Genomic DNA, 27,992 nt, shown 5'->3' on the forward strand with positions numbered 1-27,992 from the left:
AGAAATTTACCCAAGTAAGGTGGGCAGCTCCTGGGGGCTGACACAGAGGGCAGAGGGCAGAGGCCCTTCAAAAAGGGCCTGAGTCCTACCTGAGACTCCGTACAGCCCAGCCCTGTGGCCCCCTGGTCGCGTGTGTGACCCAGCACTCAGTCCCTGCCCAGCAACTTCTCAGGAAGAGTGCGGCTCCAGGGAGGCCTCACCAGCTGTGGAGAGGGGGTGAGGCCACCGCTGGCTCCCAAGTTCAGCAGGTGCCTCTGAGCATGGGAAGGTACACTGCTCAGCAGGGGATACCCTCTCCTTCAGAAGCCCAGAGGACCCAGTGGGATCCCCATCAGCGGAGCCACCAGGAGTGCCAAGCAGCTGGTGGGGCCCCACCCTGCATGCTGCTGACTGATGGGCCGGCCGAGGTGTCAGAAACGCACAGCAGCTTCCGCCTCACACGGAATGAGAAATAGAAAACCCTTTTATTAACATGGTTGACATTTACAGTTTATTAGCTAAGCAACATCCACATGCAAAGATGAGCACTAAGTACAAACCTCTATGGACGGCGGTGTGACTACACGGTTCACTTGATCCCAAGTCCTCGCGGTTACTTCAGCCAGACTGTTCGTTTCTGTGATCAACAGCGTTAAGAGTTGAGCGGCGGAACCACCGCAAAGCCTTGCAGACTCGGTCCAGTGGGTCCCATGGGGCGCACAGGCCATGCAGGAGGAGAGACCAGAGCCAGTCCACCTGAGGGCGCTGGGCATGTGGGAGCGGTTCTACAGAGTCCATGTTCCTGGTGCTTCCGTGGCAGCAGGAGACCTGGGGTGGCCACCAATGCTCTGGGCCACCACGCAGGACACACCTGTTCCCAGGGCCCATCATTAGCAACAGGGAGGAAGCTGTTTCTGAAATGTCTCGAGTCTCCCTGGTGCCCAATGGGTCTCCAGGCTGGATGGGGACTGCCCTTCCCAGAAGCACCAGCTGTTGACTCGCGTTACAAAGTCCTGCGATCCAAAGGTGGTTTTCAAGTACAAGCTGTTCTCCTCCTTCCTCTGCTCCCAAGTGTCTGTTGTTGCTCACGGGTCTTTGGTCGCAAGGAACAGGAACACCGCCGCAGGCAGGGGTGCAGGCGGGGGCCTACATGATGTATACTTTCTCAGCTTGTGAGAAGTGGAAGACCTCTTTGGTTCTCGGGCAGACAACCTTATCATCTTGACGGATAGAGAGCAGAGACTGCAAAACAAGACAAGACACATCAGGAAAAACCACATGATGAACATCAGGAAATAAACCATCCTGTTTAGCCAAAGTCACTTCCTGAAGGAAGGTGCACCCATCCAAGAAACCCCAAGCTTCCTGCCCATGGTCCCCACGCCCTCACGTTGTAGCCGTAGACGTAGCCATTGGGCAGCATCATGGGCGGGTTGTTCTCGTTCATCACGTCGCCCGATATCTTGCAGACCAGGCGGGAGTTGGCACAGTGGGCCATGGGCAGCGGCTGCGCCAGCTTGTTCAGGGAGCGGCTGCACACGGGGCAGTCGGGGCTCTTGGAGCTGCCGTCCTCCTTGTAGCACTGTCTGTGCCCCAGGTTAAGGAAGGGTCACGGGGAATAGGGATCCAGGGTGAGGCCATGTGCGTGGAGGCCACTCACTGCCGCACAGCCACCAGGCTGAGAACAAGCAATTTTCTTTCAAGGCAAAAAAAACGCTGTGCTCAGCAGGAAAAGAGCCTGAAGCCTGAGTGAAACCAGAGGCCAGAGCCCCCAGGCCCCTCTCACCACAGAGAGCAGGGGACGCACAAGCTCACCCAGCCCCACAAGGCCCTCACCACACTGGACATCAGGAAGCCTACAAACAAGCACTTCCTCTCAAGAGCACTCAGCACAGGCCCAGGACAGCCACTCGTCCCGTCCCAGGCAGGGCCTGACCCATGTGCCCAGCATTAGAATACGAGCAAGAGGCAGACAACCTGGATGGAGTCCTGGAAGGGACCGCCCAGTACACTCAAGAGGAACCCACAGATGCAGGGTCAGACTGTCAGCTCTCTGGCCACATGCGGAGACATGACCACCACTGGGACAGCAAGGACTCAGACCAGCTGACACTCTGCAGGATTCTGGGAAGCCAAAGGGAAGATATTCTACTGGTCTAAGTCCCAGCTGCCAGAAGACACACAAACGCCTGCTCTCCATGGATGTGGTGTGCTGGCAGTGCCAGGGCCGGTTTCTACGACCAGCTGGGGCATCACCCCGGGTGGGGTCAGCACAGGGCCTGCATAGCATGATGAGTGCCAGGGCCCGTGAGGCACAGGGTCACAGACACACCACAGAAGGATACGGAGTCTTTATGGCCGAAAGGCCGGCCTGCAGGGTGAGGGTGAACACAGAGTTGTTCCCCAGCTGGTGCAGCCGGTAGTTGTCGTATCGGAACTGCTGGATCAGCATCCTCCACCGGGCCGGGTCCAGCAAGTCCTGGAAGAGAAGGCAGAGCTAGGACGAAACACAGCACCCACGCGGATCAGGGCCACAGGACAAGACCCCTTCCAACCCACTGGGTGCTTGGCAGGTGGGATCCTGTAGTCTTGTGACAAGGACAGGACTCCATGAGCTGGAAGGACAGCTCAGCTGAGCAAGTCTGGAGCCTCTTGCTGGGAGCAAGGAGATCTGAGTGGAAAAGCCTCACTCCAGAAAATAAAGGCTAAATCCGGTCAATGTCCTTAAAATGACCAGGTTTACACTCAAAGGTGTGTGTGTGTGGGGGGGCACAGATGCAGAAGCAAAATCCCTGACACCAATTGGGGAGGAGAGCGCAACCAGCCACCCTGTGTGAGCCCCAGTCTAGGGAGCACGTCACGCCCAACTCCAACAGTAACAAAACTGTTCTAACATTACTCTCATCTGAACAGTGCACGGCGGGCTGAGCCCACAGTTGAGGCTAGCTCTGCAAAGGCAGCTCCAAGCCCTCCTGCCCAGACCCTCTGCTTCAAGCTTCGTCCTGCTTCTCGTGTGACCCATTTACAGCCACCTAAGACTCCTGCCGGGAATGAGGGAGCTGCCGCACTTCACACGCTCGGGTCCTCGGCTCCATCCAAGACACAGGGCATCTCAGCTCTACACTTCCTGTGCCTTAAACTGCCCGCTTCCTATGAGCCAAGGTTCTCCATGTGCCCAGGGGCTGTGCCTCTCACTTGACTCTGGTGAGGGGGTGGGCACACCTGTTTGCCAGGAACCCCAGGCAGGCAGAGGGCTCAGCTTCAGGGAGGAGACACTGGCTGCCCAGCCTGCTGCCCTGGAGGTGGTGGAGGCAGCACCTGCCTGAGAAGTGCCCTCGAGAGGCCCCGCAGGGAGGGGGACATGGGTGCCAGGACCACCCTGAGCTGAACATCTAGCTCTAAAGGGCAGGCAGGCCTTTCTTACATTTGCCACAAAGCTTCTCCAGAGCAGGGAGATGCACAAGTTAAGACCTAAGTTTGGGTCACCACCACGACCTCAAGACTGATTAGAACTGTGGGAGTTCAGTTGGGGGAAGGTCCCAGATGCCATGCAGAGGCCTGCAGCCAAGCACTGCAGGGGTGGGGGTGGGTCCCACCAGGGGCTGTGAGGGCACGTGGGTGAGGCCCAGCCCTGGGGTAAGCCCTGGGGTAAGTTGCAGGGGAAGCCCTGGACAGCAGCTTCAAGGCCCAGATAGCAAGGCTGGTTTAGTCCATGAGGAAGGAGGTTCCTTCAGTCCTCGGGCACAGTGACGGGGGTGCCGTGGTCAGAACGTGTCCCCTAAGGATCCATGGTGAACCCTAACCCCTGCGATAGGAGGGGGCCTTTGGGAGGAACCAGGCCCCTCCCTAGCTGCAGCACCCACATGGCACAGGCCCAGCCTCCAGGACGAAGAGGCCTTTTTGCTCCACAAGCCCCTGGGGTGAAGTACTCAAGTGCAAGGTGGGTGCTGCACAAGCCTCAGGCAGCAGCCCCGGTGAGGGCAGCAGAGGCAGGAAGGGGAGCCTCAGTCTGACGATAGTGTAAACGAAGTTGGGAAAGGCTAGTGGTGGCTGAGCTGGACTGAAGGACCTGTCACTAGAACTGGAGGGACAACGGCCCTGTAACGGCTCTGTGCTGGAGGCCCCAGGCGGAAGCTGTTTCTGAGCTGAGGGTGCAGCTGGCTTCCCCAGTGTTTACATAACGTGTGAGACGGGACAAATGACTAAAGTCAGAATTGTTCATGGACAGGCAGCAGAGCTTAAAGGATTTGGGAAAGAGCTCAGAGGGTGTAGCCCTGCAACCCCGAGGAGGAGACAAGTGTGACCCACTGGGAGGGCATCAGCACACCTGTACCGAGACCCTGGGCATGGCATGGCAGGGCAGGGCAGGCCGTGCAGAGGTGGTCATGGTTTGCGAGCCTCCAGCAGGAGGAGTTGGGGGAGGTACTGTGCTCGCCAGGCCCAAACACAGAGAAATCCTGTGATCCATTCTCAGCAATAAAATGGGAACAAAATGGGGAAAGGCCCACTAGGCTTGCTGGTGACATGCTCATCGTGAGTGGCCCTCACAGCCCCGGGCCCGCAGGTGCAGGTTACCTTGTAGGGGGAGATGTGCGTGTCTGGCGGGAAGGCCAGCATGCCCATGACCTGGCGGACCTCATCCAACTGGCTCCCTTCGGCCTGGCTGAAGTGCTTCCTGGCGTGTCTAGAAGACAGCGTTTTGGTTCTTGTAAGTTTGCACTTTCACCTTCAAGGGTCTGAGCTCAGTATACACCTGGACACTCAGGGTCTGCCCAGAGCCCAGCTTGCCAGGGGCCCGACCTCCACCCAGATGCAAAGAAGCGCCCCAAGGGCAACAGGACAGGGACAGTGTGAGATGCACCAGGTACAGGATCCCACACAGAAACACCTGGAGAGTTACCCGGCTGTGCGGGGCATTTGCCCGGGGCCTTGCAGTGACCCTGGTTTACACGAACCCAAACCCCAAGGACGCACACTGCACCCGGACCACGAGGACAAGACAGTGCAGCTCCCCGCTCTGACCCCAGGGGCCAGTGGGCTTGAGGACACCACCCTCCACCAAGACCCTGAGCCTGTCTGGTCACCAGCATACCTCACGGCATCCAGTCTCTTGTTCTGCCGGATGAGTTCAATGAACTCCTGAATCCTTAGGCTGAACTCCAGGCAGCTCTGAGGGCAAAGACGAGACAACGGCTTAGATGGCAGCACCACGGAGCCTGGCTGACCCCACAAATCAGCTGGATACTGTGCACAGCACTCCTGGGCAGGTCTGACGCCCCAACCCTCACTGCAGCCTGCAGCCCACAGCCCACTCGCTCCTGGGTCTGCAGTTCATCTGCCCAGCCTCTCCTGGTAAAGTCCTGGTGAAGCCAGGCAAGGGCAGCATGGCCACCATGGGGCTGGACCCTAGGAGGCGGCTGGGTGGGCCTGACAGGTGTGACCAAGAGTGAGAAGCAGCCAGGAGTCACCACAAGGCCACTGGGGCCATCACAGTTCAGAGTGTATGGGACACAAGGCCCTGAGTTAAGCAGGTGGCCCCTCTGCACTGTGAGCCCTTCTAACTGCAACTCCTCCTCGGTCACCAGGCCCACTGGGGCCTCGTCTCTGCCGGCCTCAGAGTCACAGAATCAGTCACACCCACCCTGACCTGCTGGTCTGTCCCACCACACCAGGGCTGCTGGGGGAGGCAGGCCAGTCCCTGTGCCGAGGCCCCAGCATCTGGCACCTGGCAGGAGAGGCCAGGTGGCATCTTACAGGAACAGGGGTGTAAGCAGGTGCAGAGACCAGGGTGGAGGTCACATGGACACCTGGTTGAAGGCTGGGAATGGGTGGCCAGCCAGAACCAGGCAGAGCCTGCAGAGGCGGTGAGCGGGTCAGGAGCCAGGACTGGCTGAGGCCCTGCGTGTCTAACAGGCGCCAGCATGAAACTGCACATGAGTCTGGGGCGCTACCACCACCAGCCAGGCCCCGTGTGGACACCCCACAACGAGTCTGATACCTCAGCGATGTCAAGCAGATTTGGGCTAAAATGCTGTGCTTGGGGGTGGAGGGTAAGCAGGCAAAGGTAACTTCTGTAACCTGAGCTGAAAAGCTGGGCTGCTTTTTCCAAATGCAGTCATTTAAACTGTAACATCTTCCCCATGGTTCCAGATGACACTCAGTATTTCAAACAAGGAACAGAATTATGTGGGACTAACAGACCAGGAGACAAACCCTAGGGCTCCTCTTTGTCACTCGAGCTCCACAGCACCTGGATCCAGGTGGCACAATGGAGACTGCACAGTCAACCCCAAACTTCCAAACCTCCTGGCTGTACAGCCCCACTGCTCCACAGAAGTTCCTCAGGCCCCATCCTCATGCCACAGACGAGGCTGGAATGCCACAGACGTGCTGCCCAGACCCTGGGGCTAGCCAGGCAAAGGTGTAGAGAGCCACTTACCTGGTGCCCCACACGCCCGCACCCTGGGTGCTCACAGCAAGATGGTCCCCCTGCCCTCACTCTCCCCCAGACTCCACTCCAGGCGGACCTTTCCCACCCCTGACCGTGGGGCAGATGCCATGTGCTGAGTGGCAAGTATGGCACAGACCAGTGGGGAGGGACCCGCCTGCCTCCCCGGGCTCTACGCGAACTCCATGGACAGCTCCAGGCACTGACATGCCCTATCGTCTACACCGGCTGTGCTCCCCAGGTTCCCTCTGACACAGCAGGTCCCAAGTTGTATCTCTTCATGACAGTGCTGATGAGGAGCCACAGGACCCTACCTCTCCTCTACACCCGTCTCCCCGGCACAACCAGTCTCTGTCAGGACCATGGACAGGGGAGGGAAGGCATACTGCAGGCCACCCACTGGTGGCTACGTGTAGAGGGAGGCACACAGTTAGGTGATCAGCGCTCACCACGCTCTGTAGTACTTGTGACTCCCAGACACGCAGCACATCACAGGTCATCGTGCACATGTCCTCAAGTGTATGGACATCCCACTCCAGTAAACTCACAAGACACTAACCTGGCACGACCGCCTACTTCAGAAGTTCCTTCTAACTATGTGAACTCTGTCTCGAAGCTTCTTCCCTCCTCTAATTTCCTGACTGCGCACACGCACACACACATACTGTGGAGGCAGTCGAGTGCCCTGATGTGTCCGGTCCATATTTTATGAACACCTTGCTATGTCACTAGGGCGTCTTCCAAGCACAGTTTTGGGTGACTGTTCTTTCAAGTTCAATGGCCATTGGTTGTTCGGCCTGGCCCATTTGCCCACACGTGGCTGCGAGGCCCCTTCTGAGAGCGCCCGAGTGGGCATGCCCTCGCCAAGCAGCCGTGGGTCTGGGAGGCAACGGGCTTGCGGAGACAACCTGTCAAGACGGGAAGCCCATTTCCTTCCGACCCAGTTCCCGCTCAGCGAGCAGCACGGCTGTGGGGGCTGGGGCAGGGAGTGGGGCGAGTGTTACGTACCAATTCTGGCTTTCCTTTTATGGTTTCCATACCAAGATCCTCACTTTCTTTAGGGGAGCCACTGGCCACTCTACTTTTCCGTCCCGGCTTCGCGTCATGCTCGCTTTGGCGGCCCTGAGTGGCAGAGAGTGTCACCCTTGGCTGGTCACCATGTGCACACGACAAACTCAACCAGGGAGGGGTTAAAGGCGCTCAGTTTAGAAAACAAAAAACAAAGTTTTCTAACGGAGGCGGGAGGGTTAATATATGTTAAACATCCCTGCAAGCCCCTGGTGGAAACACCTTCCCGAAAGCATATTTAGTCTCTGCAATTATGTTTAGGTGTCCATTTTTTAAGCTGCTTGTGGGTCTCAAAAAAAGCTGTATTCAAGAATACCCCGGCCTGGACTCTGCACCCCTGCAGGTGGACAACAGCTTCCCCACAGGGCTTCCCTGTGCCGGTGGAGATGCAGGTGGGTGGGATGGACGGGCTGCTTACACATGGTTGACACCTTGCTCCCTCAGAACCTCATGCTTAAGGAGAACACTGGTCCAAACCCTATGCAGAAGGGGATGCACCACCCGAAATACCCAAAACCCATACCTCACCTAGCAACCCCAGCAGATGACCAGAACCAAAGAACTGAACCAGCAGGTGAAGGTGCCTTGGTTCCCGTGCAGTGCAGGTGGCACAGCCTCACCCCACTCATCCCAGAAGCCCCGCCCACCCACGCCCGCCCCTCTGGGAGCCCCGCCCCTCCGGGACCGAGGTGCACCTTCATCTTGCGCAGCCGGGACTTGTTGTCGTGGCACCAGGCCAGGCAGGTAGCGGTCTCGCGCCTCTCCAGAGACTCCTCCACTTCTTTGGCCGTCAGAAACATCTCGATGTTCACTAAGTCCTTGGGGGAAGGAAGTGGTGCACGCTCAGAGCACTGGACCCTGCACCCCTCGACCCCCGCCCAGAGCCACAGCCCGCCCCACCGGGACCTCCGAACGTGCGTGTGCACCCTGCCAGACAGCTTCCAGGGGCACCGAGGGTCTGCACGGGGCCAGGCCGTCCCGCAGGGGAGAGCCCAGCCCCAGCAGGACTCTGGGACCAGAGGGCGCCAGGCCTGCCCCCATTTCGCCCTTCACACGAAGACCTGGAAACCCCAGCAATCCATCCCCTCATTTTGTTTTTCCTCTGAGGATTTACTTAAACTTGAGGGTTTTGAAAAGGGGTGGCCAGGGGGGAGGGCGGCAGCTGCTGAGCCCTGGGGGATCCCGGCAGGGCAAGGCCCCCAGGACCAGGCTCCGCAAGAGGGCGGGCACAGCCCGGGGAGCCCCCGCAGCACAGGTGTCAAGGGCCCGCCCACGCGCGGGCGGCAGGAAAGCGGAGGCGCTGCACGGGAAGGACGCTGCGCCAGGCAAATTCTCCCCGCCTGGAGCGCGCCTGTGGAACGTCCAACACAAGGGCCCGACCCTGGAGAACCAGAGGCTCACCGCCTGCCCGGCCCTGCCCTGCCAGGGGACACGAGCTCGGCACCAGGGTACCCGAGGCCCCAGGCCCGGCCTGGGGTGTGGAGCAGCGCCAGGTGGGAGCCACACGTGGGTGGATTTAAGCTACGGAGGGTGGGGTCATGGTGGGAGCAGTGAGTTGCTGAGGACAGGAAGGGACGCCCTGAGGGGCCGGGGCCGGAGGTCCCTGCACCGGGCAGAGCAGCAGCCGGGGGGTCTACCCAGGACACGACGGCCGTGAAGACACTGCTCTCTGCAGAGCTTCTGCCACCAGAGGTTCAAAACATGGCGCTTTTCGTTACTGGGGGTCGTGGACACCACCCTGACCCTGGACACTGGATCCGGCAGGGGCGCGCTCGGCTCTGGGCCGCCTGGCCGGGGGCAAGAGCACGCTCCTTTGCGCACCGTCCGGCGCCGCCGACAGACCAGAGCGCGCCCTGTGCTGGAAAAGGTCCCGGCACCAGCGAGACCAGGCCCGGGAGGGGCGGTCTCCCGCGCCCGCGCCCATCACATCGGGCCGGGGGCGGGGCGGGCAGGCCCGGGACGCGCCCCACCTCGATGCCGCTCTGCCGCGCCAGCTTCACCGCCGTGTTGTAGTAGCCGCAGCGCAGCAGGTGCTCCACCATCATGCGGTCCATGCGCTTCCGCTTCCACAGGCTGGCGGCCGCCGGCTGGTCGCTGCTGTGCTCCTTGAGGTGCTCGATGCGGCGCTTGCACAGCTTGGCGCTCTCGTCCTCCGCCTGGATGGACTCCACCGCCTGCGACGGAGACGCGTCAGGCCCGGCCCGGGCGCGCCGGCTGCCCCACCCGCGGCGCGGTGTGGCCAGTCTGGACCCGCGCCTCGGTCCGCACTGGCTACGGCTGAGCCCTTCCGCAGCTGCTGCCACGTTCGTGCATTTTTAATCTGGTACAGCTTCGCAGTTATCCTGCATCGTTACACCCTGAGCTGCTCTTTTACGATGCTTTTTCCCTTAAAGTCAGCTTTGTTCAAAACTAATTCAGCTGTTCCGCAGCGTCCCACACCGCGGGTCCCGCCTGCGGCCAGCAGCGCGCTGAAGCGGGCGCTGCCCCGCAGGACGGCAGGCCCTGCGCTCTGGCCGCACCACTTTCGGGCCGCCGGCTGCTGGGCAGTGGGCTGGCCGTGGGATATCTGCTGCTCCTGACAAGCGGCCCTTCTCTCTCACTGACTTTAAGGTGCATCTCCTTGCCTTTCTGTTTTGTTTGCCCTGTTTAGGGTGTGGATTGGCCCTGGCCCAGGCCTGGGTCTCTGTGCCCACCCAGGCCCAGACAAACAGGCAGACAGGGCAGAGCTCCTGCCAGGGCTCTCCCTCTGGACACCCCCTGCACCCTGCCCTGTGCTCACCCTGGCTCACTGACTCTCACATACCTGTCTGAGGCTGTTAAAGTGTCTGTTACAAGCAAGCACAGTTTTTCGTTCCAGTTGCTGTGTTTTTTGGTTCTTTTTAAACTAAATCACTTTTTATATTTTGTCTTCTGCAGAAACTTTCAAGCTGTTATTGACTCGTTAAGCACAGTGAACTACAGTCTCTGACCACTTCTGTGTCTGAGTCCCTTACACTGCTTCTTCTGTGTCTAGTCACCTTCCCTGTACCTGGTAACTACACCACGTGATGGGCCGCACACTGCAGAACTGCATTTATTCTGCCTGGCCCCAGAGGCTGCCCTGCTGGGACCACTGCACCAGGTTGAAGGGCTGCAATGCTTTGTTGGGGCATCCACTCCTGGGGCACCCTCATCAGAGGGGCAGAGCTGCAGGGCCGCAGCATCCGGGCCCAGGTCATTGGCACACCAGGCCCTAGAGGGGCTCCTCGGTGCATGGAGTGGCCAGTACGCCCTCCTCCCCTGCTCCTTTCTGACCCCTGCCTTCCTGGTGATTCCTTTCTTCTCAGGAGTTCTTTGATACATTCAGCAAGGTATTTTAAAATATCACAATTTTGGGGTTGTTCTCAGTGGGCATATTTGTGCAAATGTGCCATCTACCATTCCCAGAAACAAAAAACCCTATGTGCTGTTTTGAGGTGAAATTCTAAATATAATATACCAACCCCCTCCCCATCCAGCCTGCCCGTGTGGGCCTGGGGACACTTTGGAGCCAGGATGGCAAGGCCCACAGGAGGAAGAACAGGACTGGAGGCTGTGCTGAGGCTCCGGAGTGCAGGAAGCATGGAGGGGCCACCTGTCAGCACAGCCCTCCCACATCCGGTCGTGACCAGTCCCTCTCAGGACAACATGGCCCAGTTGCGTCCCAGCTCCCACAGGAGACAGCCCTTTCTCAGGACAACCTGGGCAGGCAGGCCCGGAACCAGCACCGACCTTCCTCTTGAGGACGCTGAGCTTCTCCACCACGCCATCCAGAAGGCTGACCACAGAGTCCACAGCAGGGCAGCTGCTCAGGGTCTTCTCTAGTTCGGCCACCACCATGGTGACGTGGCTTGTCTCACGGTCGATGTTTTTCTGAGCAGCTCGAAAGCGTTTGTTCAGTGTTTCATAGGGCACCTGGAGAGGGGAAACGGGAGAGAGGGCTAAGACCCACAGTCCCACGTGGGACGTGTGGCCTCCTTCACAGCACTTCCTTAGGGTCCAGGTTCTATAAAACCTGGCTGAGCCCCATGGAAGATGGCACGAGCAGAGGCTCACAAATGTTCCTGTACAAAGAGACCAACAGAAAAATGCAAACCGTCCCGCCGTTGGGGGGGGGGGGGGCTCAGTTGGCTGGAGCATCATCCTGTACACCAAAAGGCTGCAGGTCAATCCCCAGTCGGGATGCATATGGGAGGCAACCAGTTGATGCTTTTCTCTCACATCGATGTCTCTCCCCCTTCCTCTCTCTAAAATCAATAAAACATACCCTTGGGTGAGGCTAAAAAGTAAATTTTTAAAGCATCCCCAAGCCCCAGAGCCGACAAAGCACAGGGGAGATGCCAAGGCCAGCTTCATAGCCTGGGCATGGATGTCTGTTTCTAACTTTTATCCAAAGGAAGCAGGCGATGCTATAATTTCATCTTCAGTCCATCATCAGTACCCAGTCCCAACAATTTATATTGTAAGATTATAGTCAGAACTTAATCTTTTGATGAAAGAAACCAACTCAGGACCTGGTACCTGTCTGGGGTGCAGGTAGCCGATGCTGCACAGAATCGTGGGTAGGCATGAGGGACCAGTGTCCACAGGGCAGACACTGCACTGGCCCACCCTGGCACAGCCACACTCCTACAGCTGCAAACACTCCATCACCTCAGTACTGCCTCTGGGGCCCTGCCAGCCCCTACACCCCCACTCATCTCACCTCCAAGTGGCCCTGACCTGTACTTCCTGCCCCCATCCCCCCCACACAAGGACTCACCTGCACTTGGCCCTTAGGGTTTGAGCCTGCTGCACGCTCCCCAGAGCTGAGCTTTCAGGCCTTGCCTTTGGCCACCCCACCCTCTCCACCAGTCAGGCTAGAGCCCAGGACCTTGGGTATGTCCAAGGTCAGGGGTGTGACTAGCCCAGCCCCCAGCAGGAGCTCCTAGAGTTCACTTCCGTGTACTCAGAGTGTGTGGTGCTGAGCCACGTGGCAGCCTCTCCAGCCAGCTGCTCCTCAGCCTTCCGCCCAGGGCACCCAGCCCTTCCTGCTGGCTCCAGCCCTTCCCAAACCCACCCTGCTGTTTGGTAACCAACAGCTCCTTCCCTGCCTCCTCTTTCCCAAAGGGCTTTTGCCAAAAGAAGGAATGGAATTTCAGAAATGCTGAAGATTCTAAACCACACCAAACTATCACTGAAGAAGGAGGGAATGTGGGTCATCTCAGATGCTCAGGGCCTCCACATTTAGTGCCCACAAACTTTCTGGGAGGAAAGGGACTCAGCAAAAGGCCTCAGCCAAACAAAAATATACAGTCCACGAGGTAAGGTAACGGGAGGTACAATAAACAGCGGCGAAGAAAGAAACTAATAAAAGATACAGTCAGACTAAAAAAATGTAGTTAAAGGGAAAAAAAAAAATTGTCTAAATAAATGGGTAACATGACTAGAAATGTAATAAACTGGAGGAATTCAAATAAAAGTAAATAAAAATATATCCCTAAAAGCACAGTCAACAAAATCAAAAGACCAGCGGGCGGTATCATACTTAAACTGTGAAACAAAGGGAACTGTCAACAGGAAAGGCAGCCCAGGAACAGAGAAGTGTGTGCAAACCACACACCATGCACGAGTTCATGTCCAGAACACACAAAGAATTCCTAAAACTCAACAAAACCCCCAAGTAATCTGCCTAAAGAACGGGCAAAGATCTTCCGCAGACATTACTACGTTCCCAGGTGATACGGACTGAAGGTGCTCAGGGAGCAGCATCAACACCACGGAGAAACACCAGCTCCCACCCACTAGGATGGCCCAGACTAGAACCAAGTGCCAGCAGGATGCGGGGACACTGGCACCTGCACACTGTGGCGGGAATGTGAATGGTGCAGCTGCTGTGGAAACAGGATGGAGGTTCCTCAAACACGCATGACCCAGCAATCCCACTTCCAGGTACATAGAAAAGGGGGCTAGGGGAGCCAACCCCAGCGCAGTCGAAAATCCACAAATACTTGTCTGCCCTCCACATATATGGATCCCCAACCTCAGAGCAAAACTCCTGTTTTCAGTTGGTGGTCGGTCAAATTGTGGATGTGACACCCAGGGATACAAAGGGCCAACTGTATACTTACCGTGAAAAACCACAGGTAAGTTGCACCTGTGAAGATCAAACCCGTCTGTTCGAGGGTCATTGAATCCCTAAAGGAGACCTCTGCAGCACCCTCACAAGAGCTGAGGAGCAGAAGCAGCTGAGTGTCCAGCTCTGGACGAAAGGGTTAGGAAAACATGGCCCACACATGGAGTATAGCTCAGCCTTAAAATGCAGGACAGCACGCGAGGCCGTACACGATAGACCTGGAGGACGGTGCTAATGAGACAGCCCTGTGGGAGCCCCCTTCCATGAGGTCCCTAGAGCAGCCACATCCTAGAGACAGAAAGGAGATGTGGGTGCTGGGGTCGATGGAGGGGTGGGAGCTGTTGTTCAATGGTGCCATGGACCAACTGTGCCCCCATTAACTTATGTTGAAATCATGAATTATGGGGGTACAAAGGCCCCAATGTTATGGCGCCTCTGGGAGGTAGATTAAGTCACGAGGGTGGGGCCTCATGAATGGGATTAGTGCCCTTAGCAGGGGCCCAAGGGCTCTCATCTCTGCCAAGTCGCCCTCTGCAATTGGAGGCGGCCTCACCAGAACCGGCCACGCTGCACCCCGACCTTGGACTCGAGCCTCTGAACTGCGAACAGTTTCTGGTACTTTGTTACAACCGCCTGAGCTGACCCACATCACTGTTTTGGCTATTCTGGGTCCTGTGCATTTCCATAAAGATTTCAGGATTGCTTGTCAATTTCTTCAAAAAAGACAACTACAAATTTCTTATGGACTGTGCTGAATCTGTAGATCAATCTGAGAAGCACTGCTATCTTAATAGTAAGTCTTATTCCTAAGTATTTTATTATTCTTGGTGCTATTATAAATAAAATTTTCTTGATTTCCTTCTTGGTTTTCATTTCTAAGGTACAGAAACACAATGTCTTACGTATGGATCCCGTCTCTTGCTCATTAGTTCTAACAGGTGTGTGCGTGTTCCTTAGGATTCCCACAGATAGGAGCATTTCATCTGCAGATAGTTTTGCCTGTTCCTTTTCTACCTGAATGCCTCACTTCTTTTCCCTGCCACACTGCCCCGGTTGGAGCCTCAGGACAGTGCTGAACAGCAGTGGAGAGAGGACCCCGTGTCTGTGCCTGATCTCAGGGAGCAGCATGGCATCAACTGTGGGCTTTCACAGATCCCCTTGACCAGGCTGGGGAAGTTCCTTTCTGTTCCTGGTTGGTTGAGTGTTTTCATCGTGGAAAGGGGTTAGATTCTGTTGAATGCCTTTGCATGTGTCAGCGAGGTGAAGATGGAGTGGTTCTGTCCTCTGCACTATGAGGACGGTACCTTGCATGTTGAACCAACCTTGCATTCCTGCGGTACAGGTAAACCCCACAGTCGCCGTTCACACTCCCTTCACCAGCTTGTCAGACACGGTTTTCTAGCATCTTGTTGACGGTTCCTAGCACCTATATTCATTCATGTTGAATAATGGCTGACAGTTTTCTCGAGATGTCTTTGTCTGGTCCTGGCATCAGGGTAGCACTGACTTCATAGAATGCAGAGCTGGGAGAAGTTCCTTTCTATTCTTCGGAGAGCCTGTCAAGGTCCTGCACTTTCTTCTTTAAACACAGAGCAGAGTTCACCAGTGACAGCATCTGATCCTGGGCTTTTCTTTATGCAGTTGTTCTGAATCTCTTTAAATGTCACAGGCCTATCCAGGCATCATTTTTTAACCTACAAAATAGCAATTTTATGACTCAACAGTTTCCCTTCTACACGTTTTCTGTCTGTGGCCATGTCCAACACTCCACAAGGAAGAGCGGTCTTGGCTCTTTCTCATCCATTTGAATCGGCTCTTTATGGTCCATATTTGGTGGGTTTTTAAAGTCTGTTATTTGCCCGACCGGCGTGGCTCAGCAGTTGAGCATCGACCTATGCACCCACCGGGAGCTCCCAGTTTGATTCCTGGTCAGGGCACAAGCCCAGGTTACAGGCTTGATCCCCAATAGGGGGTGTGCAGGAGGCAGCCAATCAATGTTGATATCAGTGTTTCTCTTTCTCCCTCTCTCTCTAAAAAAATCAATAAAAACATATTTTTTTAAAAAATTCTAAAAATATAAGTGACTTTCCCTTTAAAAAAAATAAAGTTTGTTATTTGCTTTTAAATTCTGGTTCTATCTTATCTGCTAAACCAGAGACTTAGGTCTGTATCTACTTGGTTTTTCCTTAGTAACTGGTTGCGAGCAGCCTTTGAGATCATGGGTTTTCTCCAGTCACTGAGCTGATGTGGTTCCTCCAGCACTTCCTTCCCCATCAGTGACTCTCAAAAAAAAGCCTTTCCTGTTTTTATACCTGAAACAAACCTGGCGAGCACAGCTAAGACCTGCAGGGAACATCTGCACCCCACCAGCTCCACACGCCCCTCCCACCCAGGGCTGTCTGCTCCAGTGCCCAGCTCCTGTGCCTCTGCCGTGCTGGCCATAGGCTTTGATGGTATCTGCTGACAAAGAAATGCATTTCATTTGTCATCACGATGTTTTCAGCCACTTTTACCAGCACAGGAAGGAAGGGTTTCCCCATTGGCAAGAGGTTTCTTATCTTTCACGGACAATTAAGAAACCTCAGAAGAGGTTTCTATTTATTTATCATAAAGCCAAGAACACCTTCTAAGGCACTGTTTGAGCCCTGTATGGCGGTGCACGTCCCTCTGTGTCCTGGAGAGCTGTCTGTCCCGGGGTGTGCAGGGGACAGCCTCCCAGCCACGGTGGCTTTGTGTTACCCCAGCTGATTTCCCAAGCATGGCACCCCTGAAGGACGCTCACCACGGGCAGGAGTGGTCCAAACATCCATTTTAAATAGGCTCCTTGAAAAAATGACATTTCTGGTCAGCTCTGGGGGTAGGATGAGACCAGTTTAAGGAGGGAAGGGTGGTCAGCACCTCCACACGCTCCTCCCGGTGCTGGTGCATCATCTCATCAAAATCCGCTGGTTACCTGCAGAAAACTAGTCATGAGATGGTCCTTTTCAGAAAGGGCAGCAAAGTAAAACAAAACAAGCCTCACATCCTGAGTCAGCCTGGCGCTGCAGGTGGGACCCGGCCATCCTCCAGGGCCTCAACCCACTGCCTGGGATGGCTCACTGACCAAACCCAACACAAAGCACATGGGCACCTTGTCCCGTGTCATAAGTAACACCAGCACAGCTCACTTCCTTACTTTTCAAAAAAATATATGTTTTTATTTATTTTAGAGAGAGAGGAAGGAGAGGGAGATAGAAACATCAATGATGCGAGAGTCATTGATGGGCTGCCTCTTGCACACCCCCTAGTGGGGATCAAGCCTGCATGTGCCCTGATCAGGAATCCAACCATAACCTCCTGGTTCATAGGTCAACACTCAACCTCTGAGCCACACAGGCTGGGGCACTTCCTCACTTTTTAGATAAAAAATATAAACAGCAGGCAGCCGTTTTTGCAACAAGGTTGCTACTGTAGCACTTCATACCACTGTGGGGTCAAACAGGGTCTGGCCCCTCCTGCTGGTTCCTGTGATAAATAAGGAATTTCTGAGCAAGCGCACAGAGGCAGGGGTGCTGCACAGCTGCCACTACTGTCAAACAGGAAGGCGCAGTCTCTGTGGCGCACCTCCCTCAGGGCTGCTGAGGAGCCAGGTCTCCGGGCCGCTGGGTAACCTGCTGCTCTGTTAGGTGACTGTGAATGACCTGCTTTAACGGCTGCTGCTGGGTCACAGAAAAGGGATGGGGTTCTGTGCATTTATCAAGTGCCCAGTCGCTGTGCTGGCCTTTCTTAGTCATTGTAATCACTTCCCAGTTAGTCGGCTGTGTTGTGTGTTTTTTCACACAGTCTTGGCCACCCTCTCTAGTTGGCTTGTGTTTAACGGGCACATAAACATGTTATGTCTCATCCATTCTAATAGTTACATTTACTTCTATTTCAATTCTTACTGCTTTGGACAGAATTGCCAAAATAACACTGAATAGTTTTTTGTTTTGTTTTTTTTAAATATACCTTTATTGATTTCAGAGAGAGGAAGGGAGAGGGAGAGAAACATCAGTGATGAGAGTTCATTGATCGGCTGCCTCCTGCACACCCCGTGCTGGGGATCGAGCCCACAACCCGGGGATGTGCCCTGACAGGGAATCGAATCTTCATCTCCTGGATCCTAGGTCGATGCTCAACCACTGAGCCATGCCCAGCCAGGCTGGATAGTCTATTTTTTAATTGAATAATTATTTCTTCTCTGCCCTCCCAGAGCTTATGAACTCACAGTTAGAAACAATGAAGCAAAACACACTGTCAGGTGGAGGTAGGAGCCAAGAAGATGGAGCAAAGGAGGTGGTGGGGCTTCCAGTTTAAATAAAGTGACCTCACTGGGAAGGTGACACCTGAGCAAAGACCAAATCAGGTGAGGGAATAAGCCATATGGACACCTGGGGGAAAGGATTCTGGACAAAGCAAACAAATGCAAAGGCTGAGGACCCACCATGCTGGCACATCCTGCTGCAGTGGGAAGGCCACTGTGGCTCAGTCCTGAGGGCAGTGGAGGCGGGGAGAAGGGAGAAGGGAGGGGGCAGGGAAGGAGAGGCAGGAGGCCAAGTCATAAGGGCCTGGGGCCACTCCAACAACTCTGAAGTTTACCCCAAATAAGACCAGAAGCTCCCAGACTGGGGTGGAGGGCACAGAGGACCAGCAGCTGGAGGAGGACATGTTCAGGATGGGGCAATCAGAGCCGTCGGAGGGGGAAAGTGAGGCAGCAGGAAGGACTGAGTGCTGCAGCAGTAGGCAAGGGGTGGGCTCCAAGCCCAAGCTGACAGGGATAAGGGTGTGGGGCACAGCAGGGAGGCAGGTCATGTTGAGGAGGCTGAGACGGGGAGGGCCTGAGCACCACCTGGGAGCACGCGGCCTGAGGTCAGGACTGCTGCCAGTGAGCCCATGAGCACAGCCAGAGCTTTTCTCCACTGAGCCATTTGGCTGAATAGTTCCAGTGTTAAACTCTCTGGGGATGTTTAGTTATTAACAATTAGTTTGTAGTTAGTGAAATGGTAGGTAATTCTTTTTCTCAGTTTTCAAAATAATGGTCTCCAGGTATAAAAACTCTAAAACACTTTACACCTGACAATACCCGACAGTCACCTGGCAGATACAGAGCTTTCACGTTCAGGTCAGCACCCAACACCCCAGTCCACCCAGAGCCCCAGGAAGAATGCTGGCCATGCCAGGCTCACGCACTGCCACGTGTGCCAGCCACCACTTTTTTCTGGGGCCACTGTCTTCCTGGCCTGCTTCTGTTCCTGCTAACCTGCAGCCGTGGCGCCCGTGGCACCCCATGGGTCTAGGCACTCAGTGGGCCTGCAATCATAACTTCTGTATGGCTTGGGAATGTCCTGAGTCACATCGCTCCAACGGGACTGGGTGCGGACAGATTAGGGTCTGTCAACACTTCAACATGGCCACAAAGTCCTCCCAAAATAGAAGTCCACGGTCAATCACTGAAGCCACCGCACCCACCCCTGTAGGTCCCCCACTTGCCTCACCTTCATCCTGGTCGTTAAGGGACCTGAAATGTCCTGTCCACATGTTCAGTGCCTCCCTCCCACTGACAGGAGCTGCACCAGGACAAGAACCTTACTTGTCTTTTTCTTTGCAACACCGCAATGCCCCTAGCAGTGCCCGAGAGCTGTGGGAGGTGCATGAGGCCTCAGCCTGTGCCCTGTGCGTCACAGTCAGGCACTGTAAAACAAAGGCACCAACAAACAGGACCTGCCTGGGTCTGATAACAGGAGAGCAGACATGACACACTCAGCTATCGCGCCATCTCAGGCCCTGAAGGCAGGTGGCTGGGTGACCAATGCCAGACCCCTTCCCCTGGGCTGTGCAGACTCCCCGGTTTGGGTGATAATAAGGAAGGTCTCTAAAATACTTCTTGACTTCAGCTATCTAAAGGGAAAAGACAGAAACACACCAAAATATTAATGGGACAATTAGCAGAATAATTTGGAGAATAAATAAGTTACTTTCACAGTCAGAAAAAACTATTAAAAACAAAATTAGTTCAAGATAGTGGAACAGGCACCCAAGTTTCTCCCCTCTCTGTCCATGAAGGCTGGAAGGGCATGATCTACACCCGATACCCGAGGGTACTCAAGGGTAAGGGACACAGCCAGGGCGAGACCATGAGGCTGCCAACCCCCCCATCACCTCTTGCCCCAGCTTATAAGAACATAAAAACCAGTTCTGTGAAGCCAGATCAGGTCTCGTGATTCTCATGGTGGTGATTTCGCCCCCAGGGCACATCTGACCATGTCCAGAGACATTCTGAGGTCAAGCTCCTGGCACCTGGTAGGTGGATGCCAGAGGTACTGCTATACATCCTACAGTGCTCAAGCCAATGACAAAGAACCATCCAGCCCAAATGTCCACAAGGTAGAGAGGCCTATGCCATCAACCCCACCCAGGACGGATCAGAGCAGGGCAGGAGCACCTCACGGCAGCTTCATTCTCTTCCCAATTCTCTGGGTACCCAGGAGCCCCAGGCCTGAGGGTGTGAAAAACTGCCCCAGGGCTGCAAATGTGAGGACTCCCATCATGTCTGAGGACTTGATCCAGTACATTCCTGTCCCCATTACCCTGCAGGACACCGGACCTTGGATAAGAGAAGCACAGTGGCACCATCCAGGATCCTAGTGCTCAGTCCTCCCTCCCTGACGTTGATGCTGTGCCTCCACCCTGTGCCTCAGGTCTGGAACCTGCTCAGGACTGCACAGCACAGCTCCTGAGGCATCAGCTCTTCCAACATCCTGCTAAATCTGTCAACAAGCCCAGTCAGGTGTGGCTCAGCGGTTGAGCATCAACCTAGGATCCAGGAGATTGCGGTTCGATTCCTGGTCAGTGCACATGCCTGGGTTGTGGGCTCCATCCCCAGTCGGGGGCGTGCAGGAGGCAGCCGATCAATGACTCTCTCATCACTGATGTGTCTATCTCTCTCTCCCTCTCCCTTCCTCTCTCTGAAATCAATAAAGAGATATTTAAAACAATAATACTAATAGATCTCTCAACAAACGTGTCCAAGTCAAGGACCCCTAGATCCCCAGTGAAACCTCATTATCCATGAGGTTATCAGTCCTGAAAACTTTTAGGAAAAAATGTTAACTCAGCACTGACATGTGTCCACAGATCAGGAATTACTATGAAACCTGAACAGCCTGGGAGGCAAGTGGTGCAGGCAGCGTCTGACGGCAAAATTCTGCCTGTAAAGTCATTAAATCTGGCAAGCTCACTTAAAATGACAACATTCCTTTACCTGTGTGAATATGTGTGTGACTACTTCAATCAACGGCTACTTAATTGTGGAACTCAAGCCACACTCGTAATTATGAAATCACAGAGGAGGGCTGGAAGGAGAAACCATTTCCTGTCGGATGTTTGTCACATTCTCCAGCCAGGACCAAAAATGACCACCAGTTTTGACCTTTGAACCTTGTCTGTCAGCTCAAATGACAACCTGATGGTGGACTGAACCAAACACAGGCCAGCAGGTAACAGTTCCCCCACTGATGTTGGCACCTCAAGGAGCTTGGTATCATGGCCTCTGTGAGCCACCCGCTGACCACCTAAGCCTGAAGGGGTCCCGCAAACAGGCGCCTGCTCCAGGTCCCCTCCTTCGTCAACCACTGGTTAAGGAAGAGCAGGGCACCTGAGCCTGTGCCGATGCTGCAGCGAGGCAGCCTGGCTCCAGCTCCCGTCCTGCATCTTCTAATATGAGGTTCCCCCATTTCGCACTCAGGGGACATCAGAGCTCATACTGCCTACTCGGGACAGGAGTAAACATCTCAGAGCCTGAGGTCTCCCAGCAAGTGGTGACCACAGGGGGCTGGACTCACAGCCACCTGGCCACACTGCACCCACTGCCACCAGCCACCACAGAGGTGGGGCCCCCAGGGAAGAAATCCGGAAGCACTGAAGCCCAGCCAGGGCTCCCCGGGAATGCTGTGACCTTGACCGTGAAGGAATTTCTCCCCAGGCCCTTGCTCTAGTCAATCATCAAACCCTTTCCCAACGAGCTGAGCAGCAGCACAGCGCCCTGCTAGGTAGGAACACCATGGAATGCGACTGGGCTAAGCGACCGTCCAAGGTCACCCAACCGGCAACCCAGGAGTGGCCAGGGCTGTATTTCAGGTTTGGTAACACCCCGCAAAATGGGTTTCCACCACATGCCGGGGCTCTCCTTACAGCTTCCCTCGTTAGTGGCTGGGAACCAACACGGCACCTTCTGACGCTCAGCGCAGGGAGGACAGCTGGTCACCCGCCGCGGGGCATTGGGCGGGGCGCCGGGGACCCCACAGGCGGAACCCCGGACCCCGGACCCGGACCCGGACCCGGCCTGCCCGCCGCCAGGGCTGTCAGACGGGCGGCTCAGGCTGAGTCAGGCGCAGGGGCCACGACGCGGACCCCGAGGGCGAAGCCGGCGCCGGGCCGACGCGCTCCCCGCCCTGCCACGAAGTCCCCGCAGGCCCGGCAGCCACGACCGCAGCCACGCCCGCCGCGCCGGCCCCGCAAGCCCGCAGGCCCCAGGCCCAGCCGCCCGGCCCCCAGGACCTCGCAGGCCCGAGCCCCACGACCCCACACCCGCAGAGCCCACAGACCCGGCCCCGTGGACCCCACAGCCGCAGGCCCCGCGGGCCCCGCCGCCCCGGGGAGCCAGGCCCCGCACACCCCGCACACCCCGGACCCCGCCGCCCCGGGGAGCCAGGCCCCGCACACCCCGCACACCCCGGACCCCGCCGCCCCGGGGAGCCCGGCCCACGGCCCTGGCAGACCTGCACCCCCGAACCCCACACCCGCAGACCCACAGACCCCGCCCTGTGGACCCCACAGCCGCAGCCCCCGCCGCCCTCGGGGAGCCGGACCCCGCACACCCCACAGACCCGCAGGCCCCGGACACCGCCGCCTCCGGAAGCCCGACACGCCCGGACCTGGCAGACCGGCCCCGCAGACCCTGCACCCGCAGACCCGGGGAGCCCGGCCCCCAGGCCCCGCCCTTCGCCCCAGGGCGCGCCCCGCCCCCGCCCCCGCCCCCCGCGGCCCGCGGAGCCGGTTGGCGCGGCCGCCGGGCCCGCAGACGCACCTTGAGCGTCGGGTACTCCTGCACCTTCAGGGTCATGGAGAGCTGGGCGGCCGACTCCTGCACCGCCATCTTGAGTCGGCCAAAACATTAGCGGGCGGAGGGGGAGCGCGCGGCACGCCGGGTAGTGACGTCACGGGGCGGGGCGGTGCCGGGTGGGCGGGGCGACGCACTCGCACCAATCGTGTACGCCCATCGGCCTGGCGGCGGAAGAAGGCACAGCCACGGCAAGCGCGCCGAGAGGCGTCAGGATCGACCAATCACCGCCGGCCTGTCTTTCGCCCAGCCAATCAGCGGGAAGACCAGTTGGGCGGTCCCCTCCTTGAACTAGGGGCGGGGCAGGATGGCCTCTCGGCCCCGGGTGGCTCCCGCCGCCTTGCCGTCCTGGTGTGTGCGCCCGCCGCCCAGAGCCCCAGGACCGGGATGGACGGGACCGAGGTCTGCCCGGCTGGGACCCGCGAGGGGCGCGGCTGTGGGGGCGACTGATGTGGGGTCTCCCGCGGAACCGCCCTTATAGGCTGTAACCCCTCGGGCAGTGACCCCCTGGTGGCAGTGACCCTCCAGGAAGTGACCACTCTGGCAACTGGCCAGAATGTCTGCAGGCCAGGGCTGCATGTCAGCCATTGGGCCCCATGTCCAGATTAACAGCTGCTGGGGTCCGCATGTGGAACCCCAGGTTTCCTATTGGTGGAGAAAAGGAGTATTTAAAACTCATTCGCAGGAAAAGCAGCTCTCAAAGCAAAAATTAAAAGTTCATGCCCAGGGCCCAGCCTGGGCATGCTTTAGAGCAGAGGTGGGGAACCTTATTATGCCAAGGGCCATCAGCTTAAAAAGTAGCCTGCTGTCTTTGGTCAAACATTTAATGAACTCGCCCCTAATGTGATGGCTGGAACTGCTTCTCTTGGGTGAGGCCTTGGCAGGGCCAGACCACAGCCAGCAGGCCGGACATTCCCCACCCCTGCTCCAGAGTGAGCCTGAATTGCGTCTTTGTCCAGAGGACTTTTTATCCCCCACCCCCACCCCCTGCGGTCAAGAATCTTAGGGATTTCAGCAGAATATTCATCAGCTGGTTCCAAGTGCATTTTAAAAATGCTGATGCAGCAAAATGCCCATATAGGGGAGTTTGGGGTTATTCTTTTACTGTTTTACTTTTATCTTAGGTCTGTCTGGCTTTGATGGGGTTCTTGTTATTTGTCCCCTGACTTCACTGTCCTTGGTTTAGCTGCACTGGCACTGAAGGAGCACACAGGGCCGGGGCTATGGCAGCTAGGCCCACCGGCCATGGCACCTGAAGGGGGAACTTTGTCCTCAGCCTGTGTCTGTGGGACCTGAGCACATGGTGCCATAGGGCTACCTGGCCCACTCCTGTAAGGCTGCCACCTCCTACTCCAGAACACAGCACCTGTCCTTGCCTGGAGCAGCTTGGCCAGCAATGCCTCTGCCCTCGGGCCTGGGTCTCCTTCATTTAAAAAAAAAAAAAAAAATGTTTTTATTGATTTCAGAGAGAGCAAGGGCGAGGGAGAGATAGAAACATCAATGATGAGAGTCATTGATCGGCTGCCTCCTGCATGCCCCCTACTGGGGATGGAGCCTCCAACCTGGGCATGTGCCCTGACCAAGAATCGAACGAACCCTGACCTCCTGGCTCATAAGTTGATGCTCAACCACTGAGCCACACCAGCAGGGCCTGGGTCTCCTTCAGAACTTGCTTCTTCCCTCCCCCATCTCGGGCTGTGTCCAGAAGCTTGGTCTTGCTAAGGAATGGCATGTCTTGCTCCCTTTGAATAAGAGAACTCCCCACAAGAAAAAAGGCTCCCCATGTGACACACCACCAGGATGTCAGGCTGGAGTTGGTGCCCAACCAAGGGCCCACCAGCAGCTCATTGGCCAGGCCTTGACACTGGTGTCCCAGAGCCCACCTCTAACAGAGGCAGCAACCTCTGCCTTGACAGCTGGCCCCTGACCTGGAAGATGGATTTCCACCTGGACTGGTAGCCTTGGGGTTCAGGCTGTTCTTTCTGCCTGTTTCCTGGCCTTTTATCTCTGGAGAGAAACTGAGTCACGGTGGGGATGGGAGGGACTAGTTCTTCCCTCTCTAATGGTTGGGGCACTGCCTGGAAGCTAGCGACATGACGGGACAAGGCTTCCTGGAGGCTCTCCTCATTCCCTGCACCTTCTGGATTCAGACTCTTGGAGGACACCTTGATAATGAGGTGAATGAGGATGGGTAGGTATTTCTCCTCTACCAGATAGCAGCCTCTTCCAGCCACCTCACCTGATGGCCACGTGCAGATGATGACTCACAAAAAGTAGAGGGACACCTTGGGGTTGCACACCCGGTGTCCCTGTGTTATCGGAGAAATGCATGGATGATCTTTCTCCGTTGCCAGTGGGAGTGGGGCTCTTGGGGTACCACTGGAAGAATTCCCGAGGCCCCCCCGCGGGAGGATGAGATGTGAGATGTGGTAGAATGCTTTATCTGCATGGAATTATATCCCTTAGTTTCTAAAGTCCCATTTCCTTTCATCCAGCCCTGGAAGAGGTGCAGCTGGGGATTCAGCAAAGCTAGAAGCAAAGCCAGTGTCCAAAGTTTCCCTTCCATGGTGGAGCTGGGACCCGTGTAGCATCACGCTAGTTGCAGTCCATTGGTCCATTGTGTGGGGTCCACATGGCTGTGGGCCACAAGGGCGAGTGCCCAGCATGCGACTACACCCCCTCCAACAAGAGGCCTAAGGGCAAGAGATGAAACTCCTTTGTTTAGGAGCGTATGTATCTCAAATATTCCTTCACAGTGGCCACGCCTACTCTGGCCAATTACCTGTTCCCAGGTGTGACTGGGAAGTACCTTCTCTATGTCAGCCAGACTTTACTAGGCGTGTGTCTAAACTGTAGCTTCCTGGCAAAGCTGCACAAGTGGTGTGCCTTTGCTCCTTTCCAGTTATTAATAACTAGGTTATTACAAAGGTATGACCTGGAGGTGGAGTCCTGGAGGTGGGGCGCAGGGATGGGTAGCTTCCCTGTGTGGAGCAGGAAGTCCAAGGGGCAGACCTTGGTTTTAAGGTTCCCAGGTGAACCAGGGCCCACGATGCTGAGTGGTGGTGTGCGGTTCCCCTCCATTCAGTAGCGTCACCGAGAGCTCACGTGGAGGTGGGCAGGGGCCCAGGGCATCTGCTGTTGGCCGGCGGCTGCCCTTTGAGGGGCAGGAGGTCCGAGGGGGAGACCTCGGATTTGGGGTCAGGCAGCGGCCCACGGTTGGTTGATGGATGTCAGAATTGGGGCTGGCGGCTGCCCTCTGCCCAGCGTGGCCTTAGAGAAAAGGCACCGGGCGGGCGGGCTCACGGTGGGTCCGCGGTGTGTCCCGGGACTCCGCCCACCCAGGCGGGGCCGGTGGCGATCCTGGAGGCGCCCCATCGTCCGGTGCCCAATGGGGGCGCCTAGCGAGCAGGCGGGGCGCGCGTGCGCGGACCGAGGGCCCGCAAAGGGGCGCGAAGGTGGGGGACCACCCCAAGGCGGGGCGCAGGATGCCGCAGGGCCCAGCCGGGGACCGGGAGAGCGGACCCAAGGAGCTGGAGCGCGCCGCCCATCCCCTACCGGCGCCGCGGGCGTGCGGCTTTTATAGCCGCCCCGGCGTCACCACGCCTCCTCATGACGTCAGCGCGCCCCAGCCAATTGCCGACGGCCCTCGGGGGCCCCGCCCCACCGCGCGGGCCGCGCCGCCTCGCCCCCTGCAGCGCCAGGTCCGCGGGCGGGCGCGGAGCCGGCGTGTCCCTGGAGCCGCCGGGCGGGGCGACGCGGGCGCGGGCCCGGCGCAGGGGTTTCCATGGTGACCCCGCCCGGGCGCGACGCCGCCGGCTCCTCCCTTCCGGTGGCCCGCGCCCTCGGGCAGAGGTGCGCGGGCGGGGCTGGCGGGCGCGGGTGGCCCGGGGCGGGGACGAGGCGGGGACCCCGCGGGGACGGCCGGGTCGCACCGGGGACCCTGCGGGGACGGCCGGGTCGCACCGGAGGCCCGGGCGGGCGCCGGGAGTCGCCGCCGCCCGGGAGCCGGACTCCGTGCCGGGCAGCCCCCCGCCCCGGTCCCCGCCATCGCCGCCCGTGTCAGCGTCAGTCCCGCCGCTGCCGGGCCTCCGCGCCCTGCCGCCATCTTCTCCCGCGTCCGCACCCGCAGACCCCCTCCCACGCCCGGACGCTGGGTCCTTGACCCCCGTGGCGACGTCGCTGGCGTTTCCCAGCGCGCGTTTCCGTCCCACGCCGGAGAGCGCTGCGCCCGGGAACGAGCAGGGCCCCGGTCCCTACGCGCGCCCGGGCGAGGCGCGCCCCGCCGACCGCAGCCCCCCCGCTAGGCCCGCCGCGCGTGGGGGAGCCCCGACCCAGCTGCAGCCCGCGGCCCGCGCGGGGGCCCGCGGGGCGGGCGCGCCCTGGGGCGCCATGTCTTTCTCCAAACGAGGCGGGAGGCGGGGCTCAGCAGGGAGAATATGTGACGCGAGGGGCGGTGGCAGCAACTGTGAGACCCTGAGGACCCCGGGGCTGGTGCAGGGGCCGCCCGACAGCCTCCTGGCCCGGGGCCTGCCTGGGACACAAGCGCCTGCGAAGCCGCGGGCCCGGAGTTGTGGCCGCGAGGCGAGGGCCCTGCGCTGATCGGTTCATCCCCCGAGTCGTCTGGGTACTTCTTGGCCGATTCCACCTTCTAACCGCCGAGACTAGTATTTCTCCCGCTGAGACTCGGGCCACGGTCAACGTCAAGGCTCCGTCTGTCCCCCGTATCCTGGTGTCCGGCCCCTCGCTTCCCACGGAGTCGGTGCTAAGCACGTGGCATAGTAAAAGTGGGTGATGGCCCCGCTGGTGTGGCTCAGGGGTTGGCGTTGACCTATGAACCAGGAGGTCAGGGTTTGATTCCCGTGGGGCACATGCCTGGGTTTGGGGCTCCATCCCCAGTGGGGGGCGTGCAGGAGGCAGCCGATCAATGACTCTCTCATGGATGTTTCTCTCCCTTCCTCTCTCTGAAATCAACAGAAACCATATTTTTTAAAGGTGGGTGATGAGTGGAGCAGCTTTCTGCTTTCAGTAGGGCTTGGGGGGGTTCTCGGGGTGCACAGGTGGGGACAGGGGCCTGGGGATGGGTGCTGTGACCAGGTGAGCATCTGCACCTTCGTGCCCCAGGCCTGCCTGGCTCAGAAGGGTCTGTCCTCCCACCTCAGGCTGCCAGGATCCGATTTCCTGCCAACACAGTTTAAAGGCTGAGATGCCGTTGTCCCTCCTGGTAGATG

General features: G+C 57.5%; 1 protein-coding gene across 2 annotated transcripts; it reads right to left on the reverse strand.

Annotated features, from left to right (window-relative positions):
• Positions 1 to 445: 445 nt before the first annotated feature.
• Positions 446 to 22,812, reverse strand: MAEA (macrophage erythroblast attacher, E3 ubiquitin ligase). 2 transcript variants are annotated; one of them, XM_087828676.1, is made up of 10 exons: positions 22,732 to 22,812; positions 11,246 to 11,428; positions 9,466 to 9,669; positions 8,191 to 8,313; positions 7,436 to 7,549; positions 5,072 to 5,148; positions 4,555 to 4,663; positions 2,325 to 2,458; positions 1,370 to 1,565; positions 446 to 1,221 (listed from the first exon to the last, which is right to left on the reverse strand). In XM_087828676.1, the coding sequence occupies exons 1-10, from the start codon at positions 22,798 to 22,800 to the stop codon at positions 1,126 to 1,128; spliced, it is 1,305 nt and encodes a 434-aa protein (XP_087684802.1). In that variant the 5' UTR covers positions 22,801 to 22,812; the 3' UTR covers positions 446 to 1,125. The 2 variants fall into 2 exon arrangements, with proteins under 2 accessions (XP_087684802.1, XP_087684806.1); XM_087828680.1 differs by lacking the exon at positions 7,436 to 7,549.
• Between the last annotated feature and the right edge of the window lie 5,180 nt (positions 22,813 to 27,992).

This window comes from Miniopterus natalensis, chromosome 1 (genome assembly GCF_054644295.1).
Source record: "Miniopterus natalensis isolate mMinNat1 chromosome 1, mMinNat1.hap1, whole genome shotgun sequence".
NCBI classification, from domain to species: domain Eukaryota; kingdom Metazoa; phylum Chordata; class Mammalia; order Chiroptera; family Miniopteridae; genus Miniopterus; species Miniopterus natalensis.